Source organism: Diplotaxodon limnothrissa, linkage group LG12, assembly GCF_057381915.1.
Source record: "Diplotaxodon limnothrissa isolate DT_005_m linkage group LG12, D_limnothrissa_male_GT1.1, whole genome shotgun sequence".
Classification (NCBI taxonomy): Eukaryota; Metazoa; Chordata; class Actinopteri; order Cichliformes; family Cichlidae; genus Diplotaxodon; species Diplotaxodon limnothrissa.
In genome coordinates, this window is record NC_140607.1 from 11,757,999 (window position 1) to 11,779,166 (window position 21,168).

The window sequence follows — 21,168 nt, forward strand, 5'->3', positions numbered from 1 at the left end:
CTAGCTGTAATTGCAGCAAAAGGTGGTTCCACAAAGTAAAGACTCAGGGGGCTGAATAATTACGCACACCTCACTTTTCAGTTATTTATTTGTAAAAAATGTTTGGAATCATGTATGATTTTCGTTCCACTTCTCACGTGTACACCACTTTGTATTGGTCTTTCACGTGGAATTCCAATAAAACTGATTCATGTTTGTGGCTGTAATGTGACAAAATATAGAAAAGTTTAAGGGGGCCGAATAGTTTTGCAAGCCACTGTATATGTTAATAGGTTAGGTACTGACTTTGTATTAGGGTGGTCTCTCCAGGTGGGGAGGTGATAGTCACAGGAGGAATCTGGATGGAGGTTTGCCTAGTTCGTCTGACATTCCTCTGGTTATCTGAGTCTTCTATATGGTCAGGAGGCCAGCTAGTGCCCCCAGAGCCTTGCTGGGGGGTGATAGCCAAGGACTCACCCTCTGAATCGCCAAACCTGTGCCAAAAGAAGAGATATAATCTTAGTTCCTCTACTGTGTACTGTGTAATGTTGTGACTTCTGCAGGAATTGTTCCTTGTTCTGGTTGAGACTCAAGGAAACTCTGGTTCACACATTATGCCTATAACTAGGCATAATGTGTCCATGTAATTCACCTTTATTACTGAGAAAAGGGGGTGTCGCCTTTTTATTATTTTTTCCCACAATAGAATAGAACACCTCTTTATTGAATTATTTTAAATTATGTGTGCTCCATGCCAACTGTGCCAATAAAATATAAATAGTAAGACAGCAGGAATTAATAATAAACAGGAGAAATATATAAAATTAAAGGGAATATATACAAACTAGTAGAATATATTTCAAACAAGAGAGACGTACATTGGAAAACAAAGTGCTTGGAAGTAGTGCAAAGAACTTGGTCTAACTAGAGTCTGTGTGTGGGTGGCTCGAGTGATGAGGGTTACTCAAACCATGGCTCATATTGGTGAGGTGAGTTGTCAGGGGCAGAGTGAGATGAGTGGTCAGGGGCAGAGTGTGAGCGGATAGTGTTTGTTATCAGGCCGAATTGCCCAGGGAAGAAGCAGGTTGTGAGTCTGGAGGTGTGGGACCTGTGCCGACCAGAGGGCAGCGGGTTAAACAAATGGTCCTGTTTTTTTTTTTTTTTGATACAAGAAGATCCGGTGATGGCCTCCAGGGGTAGCAGAGGGTAGCCAATTTTTGGAGCAGAGTTAATTACCCTCATTTTCATTGTAGATATGAAATATTATAAATTTATCGTTGAACACTTATAGGTAACCTCCTTGGGCTCAAATTCCAAGCTCCAGCCTTTTTATAGTGTCACTGTCAGTGTCACTGTGTAGTTGAAATCAAATAGTGAACAGAACAACAGTATTACCATATGTAACCATAGTTTTTACCTCTGACTATGGGTCTTCTCTCTGTCATTAGATTCTGTGGAGTGTCCCCTGGATCCGTGAATGCGATGCCTTCTTCTCTCTCCACTGGCACCACTGCCTCCTCTGGAATTCCTATCTCCATTCCTGTTAGACAAATGTCCATCTTTGTGGCGAGATCTTCGCTCTCCCCTCCCTCCACTACTCACTGTCCCGTTGCCACCTCGGGACTGCCGGTGTGAATGATGATGGTGGTGATCTCTCTCGCCTACGTTCCCCCAACCTCCACTGTCATCCACTGAACACTGATGGCGGTGCTTCCTGCCTCCCTCCCGGCTGTGGGACCTCTCACTCTTCCCCCGTTTGTCCCGGCTGCTGTCATGGTTTTTGGAGCGGCTGTGATGGATGTGATGTCTCCCGTTTTCATTAGTTTCCTGTTTTCGTTCTCTGTCTCGGTGGTAGTGCTGATGGCGGGGCTGGTGAGGCACAGGGGGAGGTGGGTCCGAGGCAGTGTCAGCCTCCTCTGACAAGCAAGTCTTCTTGTGGTGGTGCTGGCTGCTGCCACTGTGGGGCTCAACAACCAACGGCCGGTCAAGGTGAGTCTTCATGTCTGGCCGCATGTGTAGGGCTGACGCTATGTGCAGTCGCTCTTCTGAAGTTAGCTCACTGTACAGCGCCTCACAGCTTGCGTGGTTCTGTTTTCTCAGTTGGCTGGCCCTTTGTTCCCACACCGACATCGTCTTCACTGACCTCTGCTGCTCCTTACTAGAGAATGGAAAAAGAAGACAAATTATAACCACTGTAACATTAATTTTACAACCTAAAATAGTGTATATATTCTGAATCATCAACATCAACTTTTAAACCAATGCAATAGTCACAATAATCTGTAAGTTCAGCAAATGACAAAACCAATTCCAATGGACAGGTAGAGTATCCATTGTGACAAATTCAGTATGTATGCATTTTATAATTCATAGCACATAAAATTAGCTATATACGCTATTCAGTGTTGGGAAGGTTACTTTTAAAATGTATTACACTACAGATTACAGAATACATGCACCAAAATGTATTTTATAACGTATTCCGTTACATTACTCAATGAGAGTAAAGTATTCTGAATACTTTGGATTGCTTAATATATTGTCATGCTTTTTTACAACTACATGAATGTACTATTGCTGTGTGATTTTTTACTATTACTGAAGGTTACTTGCCATACCAATACTAACTAGATTTTTAAATGTTAATATAAAACTATTCTGCGCGTATATAAAACAGGTCCGCGGTTCTGAACCGTAGTAAAGGGACCTCTGGCTAATACGTCAGGTTCATGTCGGGCTCGTAGCCGAAAACTAGCTTTACTTTGTTGTCTGGGTCAACTTTGCTAGCGAGAGATAGAGAGAGGCGCTGAAAAGCTGGAACTTATTGTTTTGGAAGAAAATACGAACACAGTGTACAGTTGAGTCTTAATTGCTTACTTAAAACTGGGCTTGTCAGGCACTCTTTTTTGGCTGCAGCAGTTTTTATTATATTTACATGCTTCCATCTCCCGTTTCTGTTCGGTGACAACTTGTACTTTCGACTCTCCTTTTTCTCCCTCCCTCGCTCACAGACACATAACGGGTATGACAGTCCATTCTCCCTGCAGCACGGACTACACTGCCCATGACGCTACACATTCTTTAGGGCTATGCCTCAAACACTCTGCCTATCGCCTTCGTATTGAATAATTTTTTGAATAATAATTTTTACAAATATTTCTTCACGTCATTTATGCGGGCCACAAGTAGAGGTGACATGATTGAGACACACAGTCTCTTAATGAGTGTTTTGCTTGGGTCCAAAAATAGAGAGGCCTAAAATATGAAACAGGAAAAAAACGCCCTGTAATCTATTTATTTCAACAAAGTAACTGTCGTGGGTTTAGGAGTAAATCTTTGGATGAAAGGAAAGCTTATCTTAAAGAGAACAATATTTGCTTTAAGTGCTGCGCTTCATTCACTCATCCAGCGAAAGACTGCCACAAAAATGTTCAGTGCAGAGAGTGCAAGAGTGAGAACCACCTTACTGCGCTACACCCAGGGCCTGCCCCCTGGATATCAGAGACTCCTGTAACCACAAGAGAGCAAGGCGGGGAGCAAGGAGAAGAAGCACCTCAAGCTGTCACAGCAAAATGCACAGACATTTGTGGGACTACCGTCAGAGCAAAGTCGTGCTCCAAAATCTGTCTTGTCAGAGTTTATCCAGCTGGCCAGAGGGAGAAAGCTGTTAAGGCGTACATTGTTCTCGACGAGCAGAGCAATAAGTCCTTGGCAAGAACAGAGTTTTTTGAGCTCTTTGGAGTTACAGAGGGCACGGCAGCATACACCTTGAAGACCTGCTCAGGAGTTATTGAAACAACAGGGCGCCGAGCCAACAATTTCATCATGGAGTCATTAGATGGTAAGACTACTCCCCACCTTAATCGAATGTGACAGGCTCCCTGATGATAAGTCTGAAATCCCCACACCTGAGATCGTCAGACATTATCCACATTTCAAGCGGGTTGTGGATAAAATCCCGGCTATAGATCCATCAGCAAGCATCCTGATCTTGCTCGGTCGAGATGTACCACAGGCACACAAGAGTGATACAATGGACCCCACGATGCCCCCTACGCCCAGCATCTCGACTTGGAATAGGTGATTGTGGGAGAGGTTTGTCTCGGAAAAGCCCACAAACAAGAGTTTGTAAACGTCTATCGGTGCAACGTGCTGAGTAACGGTCGTACATCTCTGTTCGACCCTTGCACTAACAGTCTACTTATCAAAGAGAAGCTTGACACTCCAGAGCAGCATCGTCAGTTTCCAGGAGCTAACGCATCCGAAATCCTATTTGATGGGAAAGACAGCCTTGGTAAAGGGGTCTTCCAGCAAACGCCACACGACAACAAGCCTGCTATGTCTGTGGAAGACAAAGTCTTTCTGGAAATAATGGACAACGAGGTCTTCATGGACGACTCGAATAGTTGGGTGGCACCACTACCCTTCAGGTAACCAAGGCGCAAACTCCCTAACAACCGAGCCCAAGCAGTCAAGAGTCTTTTGACATTACGGCACATGCTGGAGAAGAAGCCAGACATGAAAGAAGATCTTTGAGGCAGGTCATGCTGAACCAGTACCACCACCCACTGGTGAACAAGAGTGCTGGTATTTGCCAATCTTCGGAGTTTATCATCCGTGCAAACCAGGTCAAGTACGGGTAGTGCTCGACTCCAGCACTAAGCATGATGGTGTCTCACTGAATGACATCCTGCTGAGTGGCCCTGACTTGAATAATTCACTTTTAGGAGTCCTCATCCGCTTCCGCAAGGAACCTGTAGCAGTGGCAGCAGACATAGAACAGATGTTCTATTGCTTCAAAGTCTGCCATGATCACAGAGACTTCTTACATTTCCTCTGGTTCGAGGACAATGACCCCACCAAGCGCATCACGGAGTATAGGATGACCGTGCACGTATTCGGCAACAGCCCCTCTCCCGCTGTTGGCATATACAGCTTGAGAAGAGCAGCTCTGCAAGGACAGGAAGACCACAGTGCAGAGGCAAAACAGTTTGTTCTAAATAACTTCTACGTGGACAGTGGTCTTGCTTCCTTCCCCACCAATGACAACGCCATCCGAGACCTGAAGGAAACCAAGGAGATGTTGGCTGATTCCAACATACGGCTATATAAGATAGCCTCCAACCACGACGTAGTAGTGGAGGCGTTTCCACCTGAGGAACGTGCTAAAGAGCTGAAAGACCTAGAGCTAGGTGTGGATCCGTTGCCTATGCAGAGAAGCTTAGGTCTCAACTGGCACCTTCAAACCGACAGCTTTATCTTTCTTGTCTCCCAGGAGGAGAAGCCGTTTACCCGTAGAGGTATTTCTTCCACAGTTAACAACATATTCGACCCGTTGGGGTTTGCAGCTCCTATTATAGTCCAGGGCGAGGCTATAGTCAGAGAGCTATGCACTGAGCATTGTGATTGGGACACCCCAATACCTGCTGAAAAAGTGGCACAGTGGATGTCTTGGAGAGACTCACTGAAGGCACTCGAGCAAGAGGAAGTCTGGGAAAACAAAAAATGTCCAACTTACCTACTGATTGGTTGACCCAATCTCCTCCTTTCACCCAAGTTGGTTTGAGAAAAAATGATAGGGATGACTTGCCGCATTTTGGATAGTATGTTGCTCAAGATACATTCCCCTAGTCTTTCACACAAAGTGCTCACCACGCTGATGGCAGAGGTCGCAGCTATCATGAATGCCCGGCCAATAGTCCCTGTGTCTTCCAATCCAGACATCCCAACCATACTCACCCCTGCTATGCTTTTAACACAAAAGGTGGACTCTGTGTCTGCTCCTTTGGAAGACATTGACCTCAAGGATCTCTACCAAAGTCAGTGGAAGCAAGTTCAAAGCCTTGTGGATTCCTTCTGGAAAAGATGGCGTCAAGAGTACCTGATGACACTCCAGCCGAGAAGGAAATGGCAAGCAGAACAAGCCAGCCTGCAAGTTGGAGATGTTGTGCTCCTAAAGGAAAGAGGTTAAACGAAATCAATGGCCCACAGGACTTGCGGTAAATACCTTTCCGGGTCAAGACAGCAGGGTCTGGAAAGTGGAGGGTAGAGTTGTTCAAGGAAGCACCCCCAGGGTGTATTCGAGACCCACCACTGAAGTTGTGTTGTTACTAAGAGGGACATAGTGGTATAGTACTCTATACCAGGCAGGGAGTGTGCTGCCCCTTTAAGGCAGGCATGATAATTTGGGTGTGTGTTTTTTGTACCAGCCGACTTGCCAGGGAAAAACAGTCCTTTAGCCAAACTGTTGTCTGTTCCACTGTTCGTTTGCTTTTTCTTGCTGAGCCTGAGAGAGCACATGCCTGTAAGTAGTTGCTATCTATTTTGTAAGCTTTCCAGCGTTAGTTTTGTGTAGCAGTTTAGAGTTTTGTGTGAGAAACTTTCTTTTGTGAGGAAAAACGGCCGTGATGCTAACACGCTAGCCCGTCTATGGGATTTCCTGTGTAATGTTAGCATTAAGCTAATAGCTAAATGCGTGGGCCTAATAAACAGTGAAGTCTAGATATGCTCGTGTTTATGTGTTATATACATTGTAATTCATGGCTTGATGTTTGATGTTGTAAAGAAAATGCAATTACAGCAGAAATGTAATATTTTATTTTTGTTTCCGTACCAGTTTTACAGTGCTTCTACAGTAAACATCTAAAACCTATCCGCTGACTCCTGGATGTTTATTGTGGACCTGTTAGCTATCTGCCAAGCTTCTGCCAAGCTAGAAACCAGCTTCACACCCTAGTGAGGGCAGAATAGTAACTATATTCTGAATATCACCATTTAAAACAGTAACTGTAACGGCATACAGTTACTCATATTTTGTATTTTAAATACGTAATGCCGGTACATGTATTCCGTTACTCCCCAACACTGACTCTAGTTTACATCATGGCAGACAGAGTACCTACATGCAAAATAATTTACTGTATGACGAAGGTGCAATGGAGCTTTCAACAACAAGCTAAATTTATCACAGTATACTGTGGAGACAGCTCATTCATGAATATGCCTCAACTGGCCAAGCATGGCTACATTACCATGCTTTGACATCCTATGATTTTTTTGTCAATTTGTGTTTAATACGCGGCTTTGAAATGGCTGGAAGCATACACTGTTCAAAGTGTATGACCTACACTGAACCATTTAGATTTTAATAATGGGAAATTATATATTTCAGTGTCATTAATGTCAGGAAGCCAATCTGATCACAACACAGTTAAGGACAAACTTTATCCCAGGTTTTTAAAATGCCATCATCCTGCAAGTGTATTCCTTGTGCTCAACACATTGCACTACACTCATGTTAAGAGGTGGATGGAAAACATGGAACTGGACTTGTTGGATGAACAGAAAGCCTGCAACATAGTATGTATGATGAGAATGCAGGGCAGCTGTTTTACTTAAGCATTCTTGCTTTCAGAATGTCAATGATGACACTATGATCATGTATGCATGTAACTGGCACTGTCATCCACCTTGTTCACAGACAACTGGGTTTTTACCTCAGGTAGTGATGGACTGGGGTGCAGACATAACTCCTACAAACACATAAAGGGAGCAACATTGAAATACACAGAGGGAGAGAAGGAATTTCAAATGGACAGAAAAGGCAAAAGCACAGAGAAGGCAAATTAGCTTTAGGGAAACTCATAGGAGGAGGAACATGTAGATCAAAGACACTAAATTGTACAAGGAGAATGTTTTCCTGAAAGTGAGCAAGCGAACAAGTGAGCAATTTAGGTGTTCAGAGAGTGATATGATTGCATTAGCAATAAATTTAATAACACTCTATATTAACAGTTACACACTATATAGAACCACTTTATAGAATTATATTTGTTCGCAGATGTTTGCAGCTATCAGCAAATAGTTATCAGCTATTTTGAAACAAAAAAAAACAACACTTTTTATCCATAACAATACTATACAATACAATTTTATTTATATAGCACATTTAAAAACCCGAAGGCACACCAAAGTGCTTCACAGTAATATGTAGAGTCAACATAAGTCAATAAAAGGGTACAAATTGGGCACTAGCACAGACAGGATAGAGGCACTAACAGACCAGGAGAGTTAGATAAATACAAAATCTGCTAAGAAGACAAAAACAGCAGTAAAATTAATAAAAAATAATAAATTTAATAAAAGATTTAAAAGTTTAAAATTTAAAGGATTTAAAAGGGTATTAACTGGTCAGGAAAGCAAAGTCAAATAAATATGCTTTTAATCTTGATTTAAAGGATTGGATAGAGTCCAAGGCTCGAATAGAAGCAGGGAGGCTATTCCAAAGGTTGGGTGCAGCTGAAGCAAAGGCACGATCGCCTCTGGTCTTCAGTCTGAACTTAGGTTGGGCCAGGAGTAATTGACCTGATGATCTTAATGCACGACAAGGAGTGTACAAATTGAGGAGGTCAGTGAGATAGCTGGGCGCAATGTTATTCAGGATTTTAAAAGTGAGTAGCAAGATTTTAAACTCAATGCAATATTTGATTGGTAACCAGTGTAGATCAACAAGAGCCAGAGTAATAGGGTCAAATTTTCTAGTTCCAGTAAGAAGGCGAGCCGCAGCATTCTGAACAAGTTGCAGCCATCGAAGAGAGAAGGCTTGGAGACCACAGTAGAATTACAATAATCTCACCCGGAGGTCACAAAAGCGTGGATAAGTTTTTCCAGGTCCCTGTGTGGTATATAATGCTTAGCTTTAGAAATCTGGCGCAGTTGAAAAAAAAACAGATTTAACTCCAGATGATACTTGCTTATCGAGCTTAAAGGAGCTATCCAAATAGACACCCAGGTTACGCATAGAATCAGAGAGAGAGAGAGTTAGCTAGGGGCCCCAGCAGGGCAACAAGCTGGTCTCGAGGAATATGGTGGTCGAACACCATAACTTCAGTTTTTCTCTCATTTAAAATGAGAGAATTTTCTGACAGCCAATCTTTAACCTCTCTCAGGCAATCGTACAGGAGTTCAGTGATGCTGATAAATCATCAGCCAGTTGACAATAGATTTGAATGTCATCAGCGTAACAGTGATAAGAAATATTGTATTTTTCACATATGGAGCCCAAGGGTAGCATATACAAAGAGAATAATAAAGGGCCCAATACAGACCCCCTGGGGCACACCACAGCAGAGAGGGGCAACAGAGGAAGAGTATCCTCCCATCACAACAGAGAAGGATCTATCTGTGAGGTAAGAATTAAACCAGTTAAGGGCAGAACACTTGATGCCTACAACATGCTCTAGCCTCCTCAAGAGTATATTATGATCAACCATGCCAAAGGCTGAAGACAGATCCAATGAAACTTAAACGGCAAGGTGACCAGAGTCAGCAAATACAAGAAGATCATTATAGACTCTTAGCAGTGCCGTTTCAGTGCTATGGTGTGGCTTAAAGCCAGACTGGTATTTGTCAGTGATATTATTTGCAACTAAGTAAGCCTGTATTTGGAGAAAGAAGGCTTTCTCTAAAATTTTTTGATAAAAACGGAAGCTTCGAGATTGGCCTATAATTGTCAGGGTCTTTCTGATCGAAATTACTTTTTTTAAGAATGGGGTGCACTGCCACATGTTTAAAGGCACTCGGGACACAGCCCACAAACAATGATAAATTCATTAAGAATAAGATGCAAGGCCCAATTTCCTCAAAACCTTCCTTGATAATTCGGGATGGAAGGATATCGTGCACAGAATTTGAGTTTCTCAGTTGTTCAATTATTCCCTTAAGAGTGAGGAGTGATAACAGCTCAAAGTGAGAAAAGGTGGACATGCATCCTAAAGCACAAGAGAGTGAGAGTGTGAAGCCTTCAGTAATAAAACTTTTCCACTAAAATGATTAAGAAATTGCTCACAGAGAGCCTGAGGTTACGTCCACACGTACCTGGGTATTTTTGAAAACGCAGATTTTTCTATGCGTTTGCACCTTTCGTCCACACGTAAACAGCGTTTTTGGTCACTGAAAACTGAGATTTTTAAAAACTCCGTCCAGAGTGGATATTTTTGAAAACTCCATTTTTGCATTTACGTGTGGACGAGAAAAACGGAGAAAACGGAGAAAACGCAGCGTCAAAGGTGTGCGCATTTTTTGACGTAACACTGTGCGCCACGTTATTGTTTCGGTGAAATAAATTTCTACAATACTGTTACTTGTACTCTCTGCAGTGTTTAAATGCTTACATATACACACACACAGTTACTGTCCCTCCACACATACGACTCGGTTCTGCTTCTATGTCCAGCTTTGTTTACTTTTTCCCACCGAGGCTTCTAGACTTCTGATTGACCAACATTTCTGCACGGTTAGGAATATATCGCCACCTGTTGCTTTGGTATGTTCCTAGCAGCATTTTCCTTCATTTCTGCCTTTCCCTGTGGACGGGATTATTTTTTAAAACGAAAATGGAAAATCTCCGCTTTCAAAAATACCCGTGTACGTGTGGACGTAGCCTGAGCGTTCTTGTCCATTTGCTGTTATGTAACTCCATAACAGCAAAAGGACTGTGCAACAGAAAACGCAAATGCTATTTATGGTCTCCTCACAAGAATGATAAGAGAAATAAACTAAGCCAATATGGCATGTCTGTTAGTACAGAGACACACATGTTAATATGATCTCTGGTCTCCCACTCAGAGACACAGGTCTCCAAGTGTCCAGCATTCAGACGGCTACCTGAGGACACTCATGTGAGAGAAAATCTGCTCACACAGATATGTAGAGTCAAATACTGTCAAGGCCTCTGCAATGTTCTGAAGACAGTTAAACTTCAGGTAGTGATGTCCAGCAGGTGAAAATGCAAGCTCCATGAACACGCACAGCTGTGGATTCCAGCTGCTTCAATGTTGCATTAACTGGCGTTAACTCAGCCAGTTAATGCGAGACAAATCTAGCTGCTCATTAAAGATTTCTGGTTTGATCAGAAAATAAAACATTGGTCCATACACCTGAAAGTCCCAAAAATGCATTGTGTCTCGAGTCTACGGATGTATCCGTGTATTTCCATGGTGCTGATGCTGCGCTGAGCGGACAGCTCCTGAAGCTTTTGAAGTATCGGAATGTGGAAAGCTAACAACGCCCCTCTTACCAGTAGGCTAAGTTATTTTTAGCCAATTACAAGTTGAATCTGGTACTTGGGGTTGTTAGTTAAGATACCGTCATTAAGAAGAGGCACAACTAATGTGTCTATGCGAGCTGATTTGCGATGTGCACCGCTGGCGCGGCCATTTATTTTTTGATGCACCTTCTCAGATTAATTCACTGCGTGTCGTGCCCAGGGCTGAACTGGGACAAAAAAACAGCCCGGGCATTTTGACTACAGACCGGCCCACCAGGTATTAAAGCCATAAAGCCTTTGAGTGAAAACAAACGCGATTGTGACAGTGATGTACAGTCTTGTTGGTATATGTATGATTTCTATACATTTTACACCAGCTAAAAACTTTGGTTGTAAGATTCAGATAATTATTTAATAACAGCCAGACATTTTAAATGAAAATAAGAAAGTATTTCTTTGTGCCCCCCTTTCCCTGTTAATGCCCCACCTGGCCCCCTGGCAAAACTTTGCTAGACCCGCCCCTGCACAGTTACCAGCTGTCAGCTATTTAGAAAATGACATTGGTGTTTTTTGTCTCTCAGAAACAGTTCATAACTTCCCTTCAACTCATTCATGTCACCTAAAAGGTAAACCTGTTTCTCCATCACCTGTTCAGCTCTGATGATTCAGTAAGGACATCTCCTGGTTTCATCTTCTTGTTTCCCTCTCACCAGATAACCAAACCGATATCATGACCAGCTGTGGCTCCAGCAAACCTCAGCTGATACTAGAAATGAATATTAAATAAATTCTAACAACAGCTGATCAAGCTTAAACATGCTGCTGTTATTTAGTGCGACATCCGGCGGTTTTCTCTTTTCGGCGCAAAGTGGGCGATAAACAAACAAGAGAGAAAAGCCGATCAGCTGATCATTGATCAGTTTCATGATTGACTAGCAACAGGGGGGGGGGGGGAATGAGAGAAGAAGAGGCAGCTGTGCAGCAAAGACAAAGAATAACTCCACCTTTGTGTCTTTTTTCATTCTAGCTGAAGTCCGGGACAAACTGCGTCCCCTCTCAGCTCAACACGAAACGCGTAATAATTTCTCTGAATGCGGGACGATTCAGTCTTTTTACGGGACGGTTGGCAGCTCTACTAACTAACCTTATGAATTAAATAAAGTTCAACATCAGTAACATCATAGCACCCACCCAGCTGTATAGAAACTCCGTCATGCTAGCTAGTACGCAGTACGAGTTATTGCAACTGACTGTAAAAAGTCAGCACAATGAAAATAAACTTCACCTAAACTTGGTTTATATCTGACCCAGACAGACTGCAGGTCATAACTTCTTACCTGAAGTTCAGTTCACCTGACGCTCGGACCGGCGGCCACCTCGGGTCTCTCCTCGTCCTGCCTCCGATCTCCCTCATCCACGTGCTGGCTTGTACTAAAACAACATCTGCCTTTAGTTTTTTAAGCTGGTTAAATATCTTTAACGTCTTCTCTCTTTAACGTCTTCTCAATAACTGTAACAGTTAGTTTCTCATTCATTTTTCATTTGTTCCTTGGTAACTAATCATAAATCGTTTACCTAATTGTAAAGTGTAACTGTAAAGAAACCTAACTTGTTTCACTCTTATAAGCAGGGAGGCGCCCGCTCACTGGGCAGACATCGGCCAACATTTTCCTTGTTTACTGCCACTTGCCAATAAGGAAATGATATCCATTGATGTTAGTGGCCATTGAGAAAAACAAAACAAACAAAAAAGGGTATAGATATCAATTATTGGCCAAACTGTTATTTTCAACAAGAATGTGTCAGTAAGTCAATATTGGCTAAGCAGAGCAACACTGGCATACTATATGTTATCCACTATGCAACAAATATGAAAACAATGCAGAAAAGATGCTTAAGATAATTTAGAAGATAAAACAGCAGCTCTGATTCATGCTTCTATTCTCAAAACAGTTTAATGTAATTGCAGCAGAGTGCAAATCACAGCTGAGCAAACTGTGTGGAATAACAGAATATCTGTTTAGTCAGAACTAATTATTGACTACTGATAAAAATCACTATCAGCCACAAGTATCTGCTTTCAATTTCTGCCATAATGGCCATGGTTTCATAGTCTGGGAATGGGTAATGAACACACTTGTGTCTTTCAGCTGTTCAGACTTACAGTATCTTCATTCTAAGTTCTGTCTAAGTTAATATAAGGCCAGGATAACAGGTCCTCTTGATTGCTGACAAAACGTTGATAGTAGAGGTACAAAAAGTACAAAAATGCACTCAAAGACAGAAAGTAAAAAGTAGCAGTTTGAAGGACAATACCAGCTGTTCTTTTGCAAAGTTAACTTATACAGCATGATCAATCATGGAGACACAAACTTTTTTTGGCTTTGCCTCCACAACTAAACAGAAAAAAATAATACTATATTCAATGGTTAAAGGAGGTGGGGAACCCTAAGATCAGTCCATGAACACCACAGCCACTGGGCACCAGTCCATCCAAGTACTTTACTATAAATTCACCACAGCAGGGCAACCTAACCTGTTTACCTACACTAAACTGCGGGGGATTTTCATGCAACTTTTGAATGACAAAGTTAGTATACTAACTTTAATAGTGCGCATGCGCCAACCAGCGTGCAGCCTGTTACAGTCGCTCCTGCTTTTCTCTTAGTTTAGCTCTTTTTTCTTACGTATTCTTTTTTTTTCTGACTTGTATTTTCATCCGTTTTCTATCTCTTACTCAATCATGTGGATTGAGAGAGTTTTTGTTCTTCTGGTGGCCGTGGAACTGTTACTTTTATCAAGGAACGGAACCGCGGCACATCTCCTACACTCACGGACTGTTTACTCCAGAGATCAGCTGATCGCCCTGATGCCGGCCGGCTCGCTGGCCAGGCCCGCAGAAGTACCAGCTGAAATTTGGAGGAAAACACATCGGGGATGCAGAGGTCAAGGACAGAAAAGAAGAAAAAAGGTGACGGTGAGACAGCGGAGGCTCGAAGCGAGGAGGAGGTATAAACCGTGTCTGCCGTCTATCGTGATGGGAAATGTGCGATCGTTGGCAATTAAAATCGACGAGCTCTCAGCACTGGTACGGAGTCAGAGGGAATACCGAGAGTGTAGCCTGATGTGTTTCACCGAATCATGGCTGCACCAGGACATTCCCGACGAGAATGCTTCCGTGGAAGGCTTCCACACTGTTCGGGTGGACAGGGACAGCATCGCTAGCGGTAAGCGGAAAGGAGGTGGGCTTGCTGTTTTAGTTAACAACCGGTGGTGTAACCCTGCCAACATAACAATCAAGGAAAGGATTTGTTGCCCGGACACTGAACTGTGTGCTGTTGGACTCAGGCCGTATTATTTACCCAGGGAATTCTCTCACGTCATCTTGGTGGCTGTTTATGTTCCTCGCTCTGCTAACCCCACAGCTGCATGTGACACTATCCACTCTGCAATAGCTCGGTTACAGACTCAGCACCCGAATGCCTTTATTGTGATCTCGGGTGACTTCAACCATGTATCACTGGACAATACACTACCAACATTCAAACAATATGTGGACTGTCCCACCAGGGGAGAGGAAATTTTAGACTTACTGTATGCTAACGTCAAGGATGCATACAGCTCCTCCTCCCTCCCCCCACTTGGTAGGTCAGATCATAACCTGATTCACCTCACCCCCCGCTATGTGCCAATTGTGAGGAGGGAACCTGTGACCACCAGGACTGTTAGGAGGTGGTCAGAGGAGGCAATAGCGGAACTACAGGGCTGTTTCGAGGTGACCGACTGGGAAACACTCTGTGAGCCTCACGCCGAGGACATCAATGGGCTTACTTAGTGTATCACAGACTACATAACTTTCTGCACCGACTCCATTGTTCCAGCTCAGACTGTTCATTGTTACCCAAATAACAAGCCGTGGGTGACTAAGGACATCAAAGCCCTCCTCAACAACAAGAAGAGGGCTTTCAGAGGGGGCAACAAAGAGGAGGTGAGGAAGATCCAGGTGTTACTAAAGGACAAGATCAGAGAGGCTAAGGACAATTACAGGAGGAAGCTGGAGTGGAAACTCCAGCAGAACAGCATGAGAGAGGTGTGGAGGGGCATGAAGACCATCACTGGATTCAGGCCAACCAACAGCAGGGGAGCTGAGGGAGGTGAGAATAGAGCCAACGAGTTGAATCTGTTTTTCAATAGATTTGACACCACAGTGTCTGCTCCCACCCCCACAACCTCACCTGTAGTCAGCCTGGAATCCAGAGCCACACCACTGTGCCAGCCTCTCTCTTCACATGGCGCTGTTGCCTCCTGTGAGATTCCTGACACCCCTCCCCCACCCATCACCTTCACTCAATACCAGGTTGAGATGCAAATGAGGAGACTTCACTCAGGCAAGTCTGCTGGACCAGACGGAGTGAGTCCCCTTGTCCTCAAGACCTGTGCCCCTCAGCTGTGTGGAGTCTTTCATAAACTGTTTATGCTGAGTCTGAGTCTGCAGAGGGTCCCAGTGATGTGGAAGACATCATGCCTCGTCCCTGTACCAAAGACGCCACGTCCCAGTGGCCCCCAGGATTACAGGCCCGTGGCACTGACCTCTCACATCATGAAGACCCTGGAAAGGCTCATCCTGGACCAGCTGCGACCCATAGTAAGACCACATCTGGATCCCCTTCAGTTTGCTTATCAGCCTCGTCTCGGAACTGAGGACGCCATCATCTACCTGCTCAATCGTGTCTACACCCATCTGGACCAGCCGGCGAGCACTGTGAGAGTCATGTTTTTTGACTTTTCCAGTGCTTTCAACACCATCAGGCCGACCCTCCTGGGTGATAAGTTAGCAGCGATGCAGGTGGATGCTTCTCTGGTGTCCTGGATTGTTGATTACCTGACAGGAAGACCACAATATGTACGTCTCCCACAGTGTGTGTCTGACAAGGTGATCAGCAACACAGGGGCACCACAGGGGACTGTCCTCTCCCCCTTCCTCTTCACCCTCTACACCACAGACTTCAGCCACTGCACAGAGACCTGCCATCTTCAGAAGTTTTCTGATGACTCTGCGGTGGTTGGATGCATCAGCAGGGATGATGAGACAGAGTACCGGGCTGTGGTCGACTCCTTTGTCACGTGGTGTGAGCAGAATCATCTGCAGCTCAACGTGGCAAAGACCAAGGAACTGATCGTGGACTTCAGGAAGACCAGGAAACACTTGACCTCTGTTTCAATCCAGGGGGTCAGTGTTGACATTGTGGAGGACTATAAATACCTTGGAGTACACATTGACAATAAACTGGACTGGGCTAAAAACACCACAGCACTTTACAGGAAGGGCCAGAGTCGTCTCTATTTTTTGAGGCGACTGAGGTCCTTCAACATATGCCGGAAAATGCTGAGGATTTTCTATGAGTCTGTTGTGGCCAGTGCGATCCTCTATGCTGTTGCATGCTGGGGGAGCAGGCTGAGGGTCGCAGATGCCAACAGACTCAATAAACTAATCCGTAAGGCCAGCAATGTTGTGGGGATGGAGCTGGACTCCCTCAAGGTGGTGTCGGAGAGGCGGATGCTGTCCAAGATAAAGACAATGTTGGATAACACCTCCTACCCACTCCATGACATGCTGGTCAGTCACAGGAGCACGTTCAGTGAGAGACTGAGATGACCGAAAAGCACCACTGAATGACACAGGAAATCTTTCCTGCCTGTGGCCATCTCCCTGTACAACGCATCCACTTAACACACTGTTTGCTGCTATAACTACACATGTTTCTTTTTCAGCTATTTATTTATGAGTGACTTATGTATGTATGTATGTATGTATGTATATATATGTATATATTGTACTATTCTTAGTTAGTGTATTGTCTGTCTTGTCTTAATGTTGGTTTATAATGGAGCACTGTAACAAAAAATAATTTCCCCCAGGGATCAATAAAGTATTCTGATTCTGATTCTTAAGTTTGTTTTGCAGAACATTTCAATACGAAAAAATAAAAAAAGGTAACAACCTTCACATCATATATAGATCAAATATCTGATTTAACAAGTAAGGACATTACATGTGCTTTAAATTTCCACTTCACTGAATAGCACTGAGCAGTCCTTAATTTTAAATATGACCTACTGTCCTGACCTTCCTCTCCTGCCCTGTCGTTCTTACAACTTTCTCCATCTTTGAGTGGCAATATCTTGCACCCTCCCTGGGAAATACAGCAGCTGTATCTTCAAAATGTTTTAATTTAAATTACCCACCACCTAAAAATGTTATTCCCTTTGTACTCTCTACCTAAATGCCGAAGAAATGCAACCACAACTTATGAAGATCTGCATGAAAAACAGTTGAAAAGTGATTTTTTTGTTGTTGTTGTTTTTATGTGTTTTTGTATGTCTAATATGTTTGCTTATATTGGTGAACGGGCTGTAGTCGACTGGATTTATGAAGGGGTTACATATAAAATAAAGAAACTATTTGCTTTGCAAGCATCATAATGACTCTGACTCATTGTGGATTATTGTGCCTGCATTAAAACCAATCCAATCCAGAAAACAAATGTGTGAAGCCTGTACTAACACTGCATTATTTTGGTCACTCTTCTCCTTTATCCACTATGATCAGTTTTGAATTTCTAATTTGCACTGCTCTTGGTAGAATGCTGGTCATTACTGAAATAAACTTGTTACAACTTTGTTTAAAAGTCTGAACTTTGCGTACCCATCATCAGTGTACCTGACATGGGTAACTTGCACATCTGTAGAGGTACTATTAATAACATATTCAGGTGCTGGAGTAACACAAGCAACCATCTATACTAGAGATGGCACGATACCACTTTTTTATGTCCGATACCGATACCGATATCATAAATTTAGATATCTGCCGATACCGATATGAATCCGATATAGTGTTTTTTAATCAACAAAACTGTTTTTTAAATATCTTGCTGCATTTTGTATAAGTTCATACTCAAGTTTAAAACAACAACTACACTAAAGCTATTCTGTTATACCTGTATGCAAAAAAAAAAATTTCATAGTTCAGCAATACTGATCAATCTAATAAACTTAAACCTACACCATCCTCCCTATTCTGGTATTTTAAAGAGTACTTAGCATAAATATTAAGCAACCTAACTAATAGGGTTCCAACTCCCAGCAACAACAAAAATAAATAAATAAAAAATAGGGAACCACCCCTCACGCTCCACCTCATGATGCTTAATCGACGTAATCAACCTTAATTTGATGGAGTGTGAAAAAAAATGCACAGAAATCAATTCTTTTTCAAGAAATATTAAATAGATTCAACATCTTTCTTCAACAAAATTGCAGACTGCACAGATGGTACCTTCCCAAAGGAAAAAGTACTATAGCTTACTAGGGTATATATATTAGACTTAATAGTTACTATATGCAGTAATGGACTTCTATACATTTTACATCAGATTAAAACTTTGGGTGTAAGATTCAGATAAATATTAAATAATTAAAAGCGAGACATTTTAAATGAGAATAAGAAAGAAAAGTATGTCTTTGTGTCCCCTTTTCCCTGTTAATGCCCTATCGGCCCCCCTGGCTAAACTTTGCTAGATCCGCCCCTGCACAGTTACCAGCGTCAGCTACGTAGAAAAAGATCCTGGAGTAGAAAGTAATATTAAATACATTCTAACAACAGCTGATCAAGCTTAAACGTGCTGCTGTTGTTCAGCCGCTGGTTTCCTCTTTCTGGTGCAAAGTGGGCCAAAAGCAAACAAGAGACACGGACTCGCGACAGAAAAGCCGATCAGCTGATCATTAAGCAGTTTCATGATTGAAGTAGCAGCCGGAGAGCGAGAGGCAGTCGCTCGTTAAGCTTAATGCAGGAATGCTTTACAAACATTCAGAGATGGACTTACACACTTGCTTTACTTCTCTCGGGGATAACTTTGTCGGAGATGAAATGCCGGGTTGCTAGCGAAGCTCCAAATGCTATCCAGACCACCGACAGGTCCCGCATGCCACAGCCGCTCTATCACGTGATGCATACTGCTCCGACGTGCTAACGTTCTGAGGTGAGTTACGGCGTGTTGCAAGTTTTGTGAGGTGCTTTCGTGATATTTAATGGATCGGATTACATTTTTTATTTTTCTCCGATATCCGATCCAGTAATTTAGGTCAGTATCGGACCGATACCGATACGTAATATCGGATCGGTCCATCTCTAATCTATACAATGTCTTTTTGTGAAGAACTCCCTTCATTTAGCAAGACAAAACACAAATAATTTTGTATTACAATAATTCAGGTGCTTAAATATCTCGACTGCAATCACCCACTTAAATCTTGCAGAATTATATTCATAACAAAAACAACAAAAAACCACTACATTATAATTTGATATTTTAAGTTGTGATTAAAAGCTATCATTGTTCATAAGTGTCAGTTATTATCTTTCTACTATTTAAATTCAATAACTAAATATCAGGTTTAAATTATTTCTAAACCACTGTACCTTTACATTTTACACTATGCCCCAACATACACTGAACAATAAAATAGCCAGCTTGGAAAATGAGTCAAACCTGCAGTTATACATCCACATACATGGTTTAAGCAGGAAATCTAAACTGTACAGAAGAGGTAGGGCAGACACTGAAAAGAAATCAGCAAAAGGTGATGATAATAAAGAGTTAAGAGCTGACAGTCACTCACGACACTTGTCGATTACAAGTAAAATCAGTAAAAAATACACACGTAATTTTACTGACACATACAACTCTGTCACAAGGTATGAGTGATAAGAGCCCCCATGTCATTTTAGGCACAAAGGCAGAATGACAAAAAGGTTTACCTGATAAGAGTACAGTGTTTAACGTCAACAGGAGAGGGATGTGGGGACGTTAATGACAGAACTTCAAAGTTGTAAAAATAACTCACAGTGAGCTAATGCTGCAGATGGACGAGCTGCTAGAGTGCACGTTACTTCAACTGCATGTTAGAAAACTGCACATGCACAAAAAAAAAAAAAAGGGGAACGTGGGGAAAACATATAGCATGAAGTCAGAGAAACAGCCAGACAACATTCAATTATTATCTGTCTACTCTGTCTATTAGTATCCTATCAAATGAGAATGAAATGAGGACTGGGCTGGTTTCAGTCATTATGCAAATGTACTGTTTATAAGATTAGGGAAACCTGCAGTCAGCTGAGACTGAAGAAGTCACTTCGATGAGTGACGAAATGTTTCTCCCACTGAAAACGCTACGTCCACATGAACAGAATCAACTTTTGGAGACAACCTTGAGATTCAAATTCTCAAGCCAGAGGTCCACTGACACTAACAGAGTCTAACCCTTAGAGGAGGTTTGGCAAAATTATACTTTATTCAGATGGGTGGTTTTCTTGATCATCTTGACATTTCCTAACTACATATAGGATAATGTGCAAACAAGGAAGGGGAATCAATTAGGTTTTAATTAAGGTTCTACAATCCCTTATCCTGGTTGTTATTTACATGACAGTTTAAGAAACTGGTGCAATTGTTGGTTATTTAATATATGTTATGTTAATATATCTAATTAAAGAACATTCTGACTGTGACTGCCATGGTGCCTCCATCCTGCTTGGCTGTCTACTCCAGGTTTTGTTCTTTGTCTGTTTTTCTCTTAGTATTTAATGTTTCTCCTTCTTGTTTCTCTGTGCTTGTTTTTTATGTTTATATTTGTTGGCGAGATTCATCACATCTTGCTGAGGCTAAGGCTCTGTTTTTATTGGACCTGCCAATCATCTCTGACAGAACAATACAACCACAAAAATGGACTGAGCTGACTCTTGTGAGCTGTGCTTTCACTTCAAAGGAAGTGGACTGGCATGAGCAAATGCTCCGCCACATTATTGGCGAACCATGATCGCTGAAGAAATCGCAGAGGTAAAAGGTAGTAAAAAGGTATGGTTAATCCACCATTTTCAGCCTCTATCCCCTCACCTCCTCAGATCAGAGAACTGACTGTCTCTCCACTCCCGAGGTGTTCAAGGGTGAGTTTAGCAAATGTGCTGGATTTCTTACACATAGAGTTTGCTAGTATTCAAACAAAAAAGGGCATATGAGTCAGATTGTTCCAAGATTGCTTTTTTTGTGGAGATATTTTAAGACCAGGTGCTAAAATGGGCA

At 42.5% G+C, this 21,168-nt stretch overlaps 1 protein-coding gene across 1 annotated transcript in view; it reads right to left on the reverse strand.

The window, feature by feature from the left end:
- Positions 1 to 390: 390 nt before the first annotated feature.
- Positions 391 to 21,168, reverse strand: part of LOC146620904 (voltage-dependent N-type calcium channel subunit alpha-1B-like) — a 149,221-nt gene continuing 128,443 nt past the window's right edge. The window contains 4 exon segments of the mRNA XM_085367722.1: positions 391 to 473; positions 1,397 to 1,519; positions 1,656 to 2,137; positions 19,934 to 19,999. Coding sequence (XP_085223848.1) covers positions 391 to 473; positions 1,397 to 1,519; positions 1,656 to 2,137; positions 19,934 to 19,999 — 754 coding nt within the window.